The 10,545-nt window shown below is 37.3% G+C and overlaps 2 protein-coding genes across 3 annotated transcripts in view; one reads left to right on the top strand and one right to left on the bottom strand.

The window, feature by feature from the left end:
- Window positions 1-4,358: 4,358 nt before the first annotated feature.
- LOC107722145 (uncharacterized) lies at window positions 4,359-8,866 on the top strand. 2 transcript variants are annotated; one of them, XM_016530380.1, is made up of 3 exons: window positions 4,359-4,840; window positions 6,896-7,405; window positions 8,504-8,866. In XM_016530380.1, the coding sequence occupies exons 2-3, from the start codon at window positions 6,897-6,899 to the stop codon at window positions 8,643-8,645; spliced, it is 651 nt and encodes a 216-aa protein (XP_016385866.1). In that variant the 5' UTR covers window positions 4,359-4,840; window position 6,896; the 3' UTR covers window positions 8,646-8,866. The 2 variants fall into 2 exon arrangements, with proteins under 2 accessions (XP_016385866.1, XP_016385867.1); XM_016530381.1 differs by having other exon boundaries at window positions 6,912-7,405.
- A 567-nt stretch (window positions 8,867-9,433) lies between these two features.
- The window catches only part of LOC107722130 (chromatin accessibility complex protein 1-like), a 1,743-nt gene continuing 631 nt past the window's right edge, over window positions 9,434-10,545 (bottom strand). The window contains exons 2-3 of the mRNA XM_016530353.1: window positions 10,196-10,322; window positions 9,434-10,108 (exon numbers count right to left, since the gene is read on the bottom strand). Of these exons, the coding sequence (XP_016385839.1) occupies window positions 10,029-10,108; window positions 10,196-10,322 (207 nt within the window). The 3' untranslated portion in view covers window positions 9,434-10,028. The remainder of the gene's footprint in view (window positions 10,109-10,195; window positions 10,323-10,545) is intronic.

A 10,545-nucleotide genomic window follows, 5' to 3' on the forward strand; every position in this document is an offset into this window, starting at 1 on the left:
TTGGTGTGTTTGGTGTTTTTTTTTTTTTTTTTTTCATTCCCTCCTTCCACAATACAATCAACTGATGTTTTTAGCAATCTGACGCAAATGCTTGATTCAGATAAATCCGTTCTAATATCCGTAAATGCAAATGTAATGGAGGCCAAGGATTAAGGGAGGAGAATGAAGTAAGGTGCTGGTGTTGTAGAGATTGTCGTGTTAATCTATGCTGCAGCATCTCTGTTTCAATTCTTAAGAGGCACATACAGTGTTAACTGAAAATTGGAAATGGTGCCTCAATTTCCCTGGAAACTTTTAATTATTTATCAATGTTATGCCATTAACATTATGTCTCTTGAGTCATCTTTTCTAGAGTATTGTCTTTTGCTGCTTGAGTGAAGCTTGTATATTGCTTGGCGAAGTATCTTTCCAGCTTTGTGTGGGGTTACAGTGTCCACATGCCTCTTCGCTTTACACCTTATGGTTTGAATAAAACTAGTTAGTTGTGTTGATTCTTAGTTAGTGCCCCAATGACTTTCAGATTTTAATTTCAGAAACGTTTTTCTATTCATGCCAGACAAAAAAAATGCCAGTCTCATCAAAAGAATTGTGCCCCTCAGCTTGATGATCAGAGGTGGTCTTTTAACCTTAAGAAACATATTGCTAATGTATTTGCATTAGAACTTTGCACTATAGTGTTCCGAAGAAGAAATGTAAGCCTCTCTCTACATACCATTGTAGTTTTGTTACTGTACTCTTTGCTTTTTAATTCCTAAGGTGGCAAGTTTAAAATACGCTACCTTATGACCTGCTAAAACCATACGGATACAAACGAACAGTTTGAATGTACTTAATACGCCTGCATACTGGTTAAGAACATCCACCTTATTTTCACCTGTTTGCTCCACTTTGTTTTATGCATGCACATTTTAAGCAGCATTGAATCGTTGGGCTTTTATCCATAAACTATATCTCACCATTCATGGTTGTGATGTACTAAATTAACATATGGTTAGTTTATTCAGAATGCACACTGGCACAAAGATCCTTGTATCGCTGACGTTTGTGGTGCTATACTGTAAAAAGTGTACATAAGGCAATGTTTTGGTGTTTTTTTTTTTTTGCGCCATGTACTACTTGTATGTTTGCTGGAATTTCCAACTCAAGTTTCATCCAAAGGGTTTTTGAGCTATACTATAACACCCGTGTTCATGTATCAACCCAATAAGCCAAATTCACTTTGATTGAAGCCCTTTTGCTTTACCAGCAAACACTCTGTGGTGGTCCTGGTACTTGCTGAGCCTCAGTTCTCAGTTCTACTCCGTTTCGTTACAGGTCAGTTGCCATTCAGCTAGTTGTTTATTGGGTTTCAAAACACTTTTTAGAATTTTTCCCTCCTTTCTAAGTCCTAAACTAATTTTAAAACTAGTCTAAAATGGCCAAAATTGGAGCTTGCTGTGAGGGATAAAAAATATTGCAAAGTGTCCTGTTAAAGAGCACAGTTCCATTAGTTTATTACATGCTAACATGTTATTTATTCAAATATGAGCATGCATGTAAGATGAAAATAGGGTCTTGAGACTGATTTATTGGAATAATTGAGAGCTTCATCATGACCTGGCTTTTTAAACCAACTTTGAAAACTACCTCAATAGTGTCAGGTGCTAACATTAAAATATCCCTTATACATATATGTATATGTGCTCATGACAAAGAACAATAATTGTGACCAAACAACACAAGCCTATACTGTGTGTTAAGTGTTTAGTTTTCTTTCAATCTTTTTTTTTTCCAAGCGATTTTAAAAATTTGTATGGTGGATCAACATGAGGGATGTTTCAGCATGTAACAAAATTGCAGGGGACCAAAATAAGTATGATTTGAAAGTTTCCCTTTTTAAAATGTAGTGATAAATACTCATCAGCTTTTAGAGGTTTATTAAAATAATTTTCCACTGTAGCTTTTGAGTGGAGCTGTTCTCAGATCCTCTGGTTGTATCTATAGAGAACAAATCAGAATTCAGGCCAAGATAATTGCCAAAACCTGGTGGTTAAGTTGGTGTAGTTCTTTCCTGGATCTTGACTGAGTTGAGTTGATCTGGTATGTGGCAGTGTCATCCCCATGTCCGTCACTAGCATTGTGCCATATTATGGATAACATACTGGACAAGAAACGTCCAATGACCACTGCTCTGTGTTTAATGTATGTTCGGGGAAAACTGACAACATTTTCTTATGAAGCAGCTTGTCAACCTGTGTCAAATGGCGATCGTTGAGCTTTACTGTCTTTGGAGTACTAGCACTCTACTTGATTCTTCTACTTGATTTATATCCAGTATTGCAATAAAGATGTTCCGCACTCATTAGATCCTGATCCGTTTGATGAAAGTTCTACGACGAGTCTGCGATAAGCTATTTGTATTTAAACTTTGCCATGTGAGACTTCGGAGTGCTATTCATCGCAATTGACGTGTATTTACCTTGCTACATTTTATGAAGGGAATTCAATTTTGATTTGATGTCTCTTAGACTCTGATTAAGGCTGCGTTAAGCATCCTAATACACTGGCATTTGAGTTTCTTGAGAGATCAATATTAAGGTACAAAGAGGTTGTATGGAAATCATTCAGATTCTTGTTTTTCATCGGTGAGCTTAAAAACGTGCAGCGTGTTTTTGTTTCGTTTTTTTGTCGTATGTGTGCCTTTTTAAAATCTCTCCCACCCCTGATCGAGGGACTATCCTTTTAATTTGATACCCAGTGCCACATTGAATAATTTGTACATTTATCATGCAACCTTGAGTGAATGCTGCATAGAATGATCAGTATTTGTATTTTGCACTTTCTAAGCAGTTTTAAAGGATGCCCTGTTGTAATTGGGCACACAGACTAAGACTATTTAAGACGAGGTATTTTCTGCTACAATAGGAATTCTAAGGAACCATATGACTTGTTGGTCTTTCCGAAAAATAAAGTGTATAGATGTGAAGTACCTCATAAGCCTGATAAATGCTGCATAAACTTCATTTATTGTTCTTTTGTGAACCTCATTTCAAACAATTTCCCCTATAGGGAGGTTTGATGCCCACAAGCTGTGCAAGCACCTTCTGCACATCAAATGCAATTCTGACAGATTCACTGACATAATACAATATTACCGATATGTAGTGACGTCTTGCAGTCAAAAGTTACAGTTGACTCAGGTATTGCCATTTAAGGGCTGTATCTGCTATTGCCTCTCGTCCTCAATCCCCTCACCTGTGTCTTAATGTAGCCTTAGAACTGCATTTATGGATGGAACATAAAGTATATCTGGCCTTAAAATATGCACTATTAACCACAACATGCAAGTCACTACAATTCAGGCCATACGTTTTTGCCATAAAACTACCTCCTGAGAATGTAGGAGTGTCCTGGAACTGACAGATGGCTCTTTTTTTTTTTTTTCCCCTCCAAATTGTACTCTGTAAGTTGACAATCATCTTTTCCTTTTCTTTTTCTTGTTTGTTTCATAAGTAAATTACAAGCAGTTGAAATTCCAGGCCACTCTTGTTGTTGTTGTTTTTAAACCATGTCCATGCTAGTGATGGAAAAGCCAAGCGAACAAAGTAGTTTCTATTCGAAGGCTTTCTTGCACTGCATCGTGGTGTCAAACCTCCCTCTCACATCAGCAATTTATCTTTCATTTAACCTTGTCTTTGCTCCTTTATAACATGCCAAATTAAATTTGCTGTCATTCCTTTCATGAATTCTTTCATTTCTGATTCATGTGTTTGCATTCACTGCTAAGCTCCTTGTTGTTTCTTGATGATGTAAAGTGTGAGCTTTTCTTTTAAAAAAACGAAACAAAACAATTACAAACCAAGATATGCTGTAAACCCTGCTAAGACATAATGTGAAAACGTATCATTTAATATAGCTCACTTTCGCTTGACTGTGTATCGCATCATTTAATAAACTTAATTTCCTCTGACTGCCGTGTCTTGTGTTTTTAATGTTTTATGCCAGATTTTTAACTTCTAGCTATGATGTTTTTGGACATGCTGGCCTCTGCTAATGTCTGCTGCTTTTGCCAGCTTTTTTTCCATTCCTGTTTGCTGAGATCATATTGGCCTTTAAAATCCCTCTGCACTTATGTTTTCTAGAGCGCCAAACAACCATCTGTAAGTAAACGCAGATTGTGTGGATTCTTGCAAACCTCAAAACAATGTTGCCTGAGGCCAAAACTGGTGTTTACTCTCTCTTCTCACACTACAGTACAAAACTAAGCTTTATGCTGTACAGTTTAGCTCACATAAGTAAAAGTTAGGGTTTATTTAAGACAATCCTTGTATCTTTAAAAAATAAATTGTGACTGCCTCAAGACTCTCCGTACTACTACCTAACCCCCTTCAGCATCAAAAGGGAAAAAAAAAGTCACATTCACAGACAAGGAAACCCTCCTTAAAAAGTTTACAATGGTCGTGTCTCAAAACCTAGTGCATATCTGCACAGTGTTATAGAATGTTATTCCGCGCCCAAATTATGTCTAAAATGCTGTCTAGATAGGCAGCTCACTAGGTATTGAGACACGGCCACTCTTCCAGCTGATAAAAACTCTGGAACTGGAAAACCACATCTCAGACGTCTGTTTTGTTTTACTCCACTCTTGACACTTTTTATGTACAACGCCCGTTGTTTATTTCGTGTTTAGTGTATTGTCTGTGAAAATAAAAGGCTTTTCTTTGCTTATCTAGACAAATAAGCTGTGAGCAGCTCTTGAGTTGAGCTGTGAAGTGCGAGTCAGATTTTCCAATAGCTCATTTATGAAAAGCACGCGAGCTCCTTTTCTGCCTGCTGATCTGTAGTAGTCTGTGACTGTGAGGTAAGTTTATCTGAAACTTTGAAAAGTTTTAGCACTTTAAGGTGTTAAATGCTTTTGCTTCATTTGTTAGTTGTAAGCTCAATAGCGAAAACGCCGTTTATTGGAATTTTCCTCATAAAGCGTTTCAGTGGAAAGAACGTTTCATAAACGTCGACAGAATTCGACGGAATATTAAGTCAGAAGTTAATATATATTCCATTCATAAATTAAAAAGTAGTTTATTTGAGAATTTCGTCCGTGTGCGTTGTTTGTATATTTCTTTCTTTTTTGTTTGTTTCCTTCAATAACACTTTAGATCGGTCGTGAGTGAGAACAGTAAACTAGCCTAATAAAACGATGCATGTAATGTACACATTGTTTCGATGCTACTTTCTACTGTTCCACCATAACAGCAGAGGCAAGTTTTGTCTGATTCCCCAGAAAAGTGAATATTCTCTGGCACTATAAAAATTGCTTTGTTTGAGCATCAGCTCAACATAATAGTAATGGTTCGACCTACCTCTTTGTCTGACCATCTGGAGGAATGTTGAGGGAATGTATTTGAAAGCAATCTTTATTTTACAATTTATTGCTATAATCAAAAACAACTATTCATGGGATCCATTTTGGGTCTTGGGTCTGTAATGTTTCTTGGTGGAAACGGGGTACAGTGAACTTAGCAGATGTCTAGTACTAAAACATCAAGAACAACACAAACAACTGGTACCGCAATATTATTCCAATAGATTTTACACCACCTGCTGCATGCAATAATCATAAATGTACTTTAATAATGTATTAAATAAAAGCAATAAATAAAAAATATGACGTTTGTATGCCGTCCTATGTAATCTGATAGGTATTTATGTTGTGTTTTTAGTGTTTATTTCTGTTTTAATTAAGATTGTTAAAGGGGTCATATGATGTTGCTAAAAAGAACATTATTTGGTGTAATGAAATGTGTTTATGCGGTTTAAGGTTAAAAAAACACATTATTTTCCACATACTGTACATTATTGTTCCTCCTCTATGCCCCGCCTTTCTGAAACGCGACGATTTTTACAAAGCTCATCGGTCTGAAAAGCGAGGTGTGCTGTGATTGGCCAGCTATCCAGTGCGTTGTGATTGGCCGAATACCTCAAGCGTGTGACGGAAATGTTACGCCCCTTACCGTATTGTAATGCCCTGTCCTGCCAGAGTACTAGACAAAAACATTAAAACCCATTATAAACGAGGCATTTGTTGCATCCAGTGGGGACATAAATACGGATTATAATGACTTATACTGTATTTTTACACGTTGCGTTGTGTATCGTGCTGCGTAAACATAAAACCATGTCTGCATTTGTGATCAGAGAAACGACAAACAACAAGCCCTACTCTACACCGCCCAAAAAACTCGCTTTAAATATATAAAATATAAAAACTCTTTAAATATAAAAAACGGCGGCTAGCGTGAGCGGAGGCCGGCTTGAGTGAGTGGCAGCGGGCGGGCTTGAGTGAGCGGAGGCAGGTGGGCTTGAGAATGGCGCGGCCGGCGAGCTTGCGGCAACCACATGTGACGACCCCGGGCTGGACTCCTTACTAAACTGAAAAATATATATATTTATTTTGAAGACAGTTTGCTGAAGCCACTTGAGAACTACTACTCTATACATACAAATAATTTGAGACTAAATGTTTCATAAACTAACAAATGTCATACTTTTTAATCTGTGAAAATGCTGTTTTTAATAATTGTGCAGCCCTCTCATAATTCAGCATGCTAGAAAAAAATATTAATATAACATTAAGAATGTAGTGTAACCCCAAAATGTAGTTTTTTTTTTTTTAAGATTTGTTTTTTTTGCCTTTTTATTTAGATATAAGACAATGACACTATATGTCGGGGCGCTGCCCGCAAGACTATTGGCACTGACCCCAACATGTAGGCCTAGTTTATAATTTTTTCAAAGATCCTTTTATATGCATCATATGCTTACAAAGTCAGGAATATGGGTTTGACACACTAAGCTCACACAGTGCAAGGACGCTTAATTCTTTCAATACTGTTTACTGTTTGTCCGATATCACCAGTATGCTGTTGCTCCAGGACAGAATGAGAAGGACTTGTTTGTCCTGGTGCCTTTTCCTGCTGTTTGTCTGGTACCCAGCGGGCAGCATAGTGACGGAGATTGAGCTGGAGGATTCGGACTGGAACTGGGGTTCTGGATTACACGAACTCCTAAACAGCTTTCCAGCTGATAGTCCATTTGTCAGAGAGACGCCTGGCAGGCCGGCCAACTGCACTCAGCGCTTCTGGCTTCCTCCATCCTCCCCTGTGTGCTGGGATGATATAGCGGGCCCAGAGGAGTTTGAGAAGTCCCGCATTCTCGTGCTGCAGAACAGGGCGGCACTGCAGGCCGTATCGACATCTAGTGGTCTCGAGGAAGGGGGTGCGTCCTACGATCAACAGGCCAGGGAGAACATGCAGGGCGTCCGGGCTGACCATCTCGTTGTGGCCCAGACGGCTGATACAATGCAGAAGGTGTTCATGGATTTGGATGAGAAGAGGAAGGAGGGGAAAGAGCATTATACCTTCTCAAGGTAATTGAGTAATTTTGAATGTTTTCATGGAAGATATGTTTGGCTGAGATATAAAATATTCAGCAGAATTTTACTATGAAGTCGCCTTTTTACTATCTCCAACAAACAACTAACCGGAAGTTATTGTCTTCTGATGGCGAATAGTATGGGAACTGCGTGGAATTCTGAACATATACGGAATTTTTAGACCCAATTTTTTGAGCTTCGGGTGCATTGAAACATTTGAACTTTGCGACTAGACTTAAAACTATGGACACAATGTGAGAATGACCAATATTTTTGCACTAAAATGTTAATCTTTAAACACTGTTTCTGTAAAACAGGCCGTTATGAATATTTTCAACGTATTGGTGGTGATTTATTTTATGTGGTTATATTCATACATTCATTATTCATTCATTTTACCATGATGGAAGATAATGACCAAATTGAGTTTCGCACAACTGCCACTATAGGATGAAATGCAACAAATAGAGTGAATAACAATAGAGTGCAGTGCATACCCACTTGTTCAGTGGCCTTGTTTCCAAAATTATTTTTCCCAAGGATTTAAAAAATCATCTTTGTTAGAGTTTTAAGCCATTAGACAAACCAACCAACTACCAGTAATGAACACTATAAACTTTTTGTTTTGAAGTCAAATTTTAAAATGCTGATTACAGATATAGAAACATTTTTTTACATTTATTGCAAAATATTCATATATTCACAAATCTATAAGTAGTCTTAGCGTGTAACGAGATGTTTTTAAAGAGTAACTTTGGCTGAATTTGCATAGCGTGATTCGTGGAGATTTCCTTGCAGAAACATGGGTACTGTAATTTTGCCACCAGGAATTCTGCCATTAATGTTTACGTTAAAATAATGTAGGCTGATGACTTCATAAACCATCGTTAAAGGTTTATAAGTTATCGTTAAAAATCAATTTATTTGTTGAGAAAACGTACTTCCTGGAATCTGACTGTTGCACTCTATGTCAGAGATAATGGAAAGGCGGCATATGATTGCAAAATGTCATCACAGGTTGTTTTCTTCGAATTCAGAAAATTTGTACATTTTGAAACACATGAATCAATTTTTTCTCTCTCTCTCTCTCAGTCTGAAGGAGCAAATTGACAACACGAAAGACTCCATTGCTAAAAAGGAGCAAGTAGCAGCTCTTCTAGAGAAACATCTTGCCAATCTGGAGAGGTCTTTGAACACTATGCAGCTTCAATTGGCCAAACTACTTCCCCAGTAATTTCATTTGAGCAGCACAACCTACACATGTGGAAAATAATATAATGCATGTTTTATTATTACATTTTATCAAACACACAAGACTTGTATGACCATGTACTGCATGCCAACAGCACCCTGTATTTCTCTTTTGTGTGCGTATTTTCCTCTTGTTTTTCCACTCCATTAAGTAAATGGGATAAATATTAGGTAATGGCAATAAAATCTATTTTTATACCCCCAGACTAGACCAGGGTTCCTCAAATCTTGCCCTGGAGGGCCAATGCGCTGCAGAGTTTAGCTCCAACCCTGATCAAACTCACCTACCTGTGATTTTCTAATGATCCTGAAGACATTGATTAGCATGCTCAGGTGTGTTTGATTAGGGTTAGAGCTAAACTCTGCAGGAAAGTGGATCTCGTGGGCCAGATTTGAGGATCCCTGCTCTAAGGTGTCACTTTGGTTACATACATTTATTTTGACTTGTTAATTTGTTTTCGGATTTGTCGTTGTGTTTTCTGACTTCTTATAATGTTTTCTGAATTGTTGTTGTGCTTTCTGAATTATTTCGTTTTTTAGACTTGCATTTGCGTTTGTAATTTGTTATTTTGTTTTCAGAATTGTGATTTGCTTTGCACTTCTCGGCCACCGTATTGTTCCCTACGAATGTAAGGTACAATTATATTACACGTAATAAAAAACAACAACAGTTCACTTTCAAAAGTTTTGCACGTTATAGATTCTGACTGATTGTCATATTAAAAATTAAGATTATAGTGAACACATAATCAGCAAAAGTATTTATTCAAAAACAAAATTCAGACTGTTCAAGCATTTAAAAACTATACAGTACACTATATAAATCTTCAGCTGCAGTCCAGAGTCAAGTATTAATCAAATGCATTTTTATCCCCAGTGGTTAAAATGTTAAAGCATGGCCATGAAATATACCTCTAAGATACATTTTAAACCATGAGAAAAACATTTTCAATTTGTAGACATATGAGCAAGGTCTGATTTCACATTGAATGGAATGGACTGTATACATGTTTGGATCTTCCCTAAACATACAAATCATGGTGTCAAGCAGTAATAAAACACCAATGATGAATGACAAAACCCCATATAACCTGGTTTCCAGTACTCATAGTGGTTCGGTTGTGAATCTGCAGCGGCTATTGGACATTTTGACTCACGGCATAGTGTAAGTGGGTGCTAAAACATACAGACTACATTAAGTAAAACATGCACATTACCTCTCTAAAACAACAGAGGTGTAAAAGTACAACTCTTTGGGTGAAATGTCCTGATTTGTAAGACAATGCCCTATGATTTTATCCACTGTTTTGGTGAGGAAGTGGTCAGGACCAGTTCACAGTGATTTCCTCCGACTTGCTACACATCACTACAGGTTGTCATCAACTTTTTCCATTTCTTCCAGTGACTTCAGATACTCTCTGGCCAAGATTTTCTTAGGAAGGATATCTAAAAATAGAAGAGACAAAACTGTTTACACACCAGCTGATTTAGTTTGAATAGTGTTTGTCATCATCACAAATGGCCAAGACTCACCGGTTAAAAACTGAAATGTTTCCGACTCCTCTGCTGCATTGGCCAGATCACTGTATGACAGTGTGTTTGTCTCTTTACCCGAACCATTTTTATATGAGGACAGAGCCAAGTGCTGGACAAAAAGCTCCTATGAGGAAATTATGAAAATGGCACACATTACTAAAAACATAAGTCAGTGATAAACAAACACACTGTCGGAGCCTTTATACTCCTACCAGTGTGAGCATTTTTTATATACAGTGGGTACGGAAAGTATTCAGACCCCCTTAAATTTTTCACTCTTTGTTATATTGCAGCCATTTGCTAAAATCATTTAAGTTAATTTTTTTTTCTCATTATTTTACATACAG

The sequence above is a fragment of the Sinocyclocheilus rhinocerous genome, unplaced genomic scaffold, assembly GCF_001515625.1.
Source record: "Sinocyclocheilus rhinocerous isolate Xijiao unplaced genomic scaffold, SAMN03320098_v1.1 scaffold781, whole genome shotgun sequence".
Lineage (NCBI taxonomy): Eukaryota > Metazoa > Chordata > Actinopteri > Cypriniformes > Cyprinidae > Sinocyclocheilus > Sinocyclocheilus rhinocerous.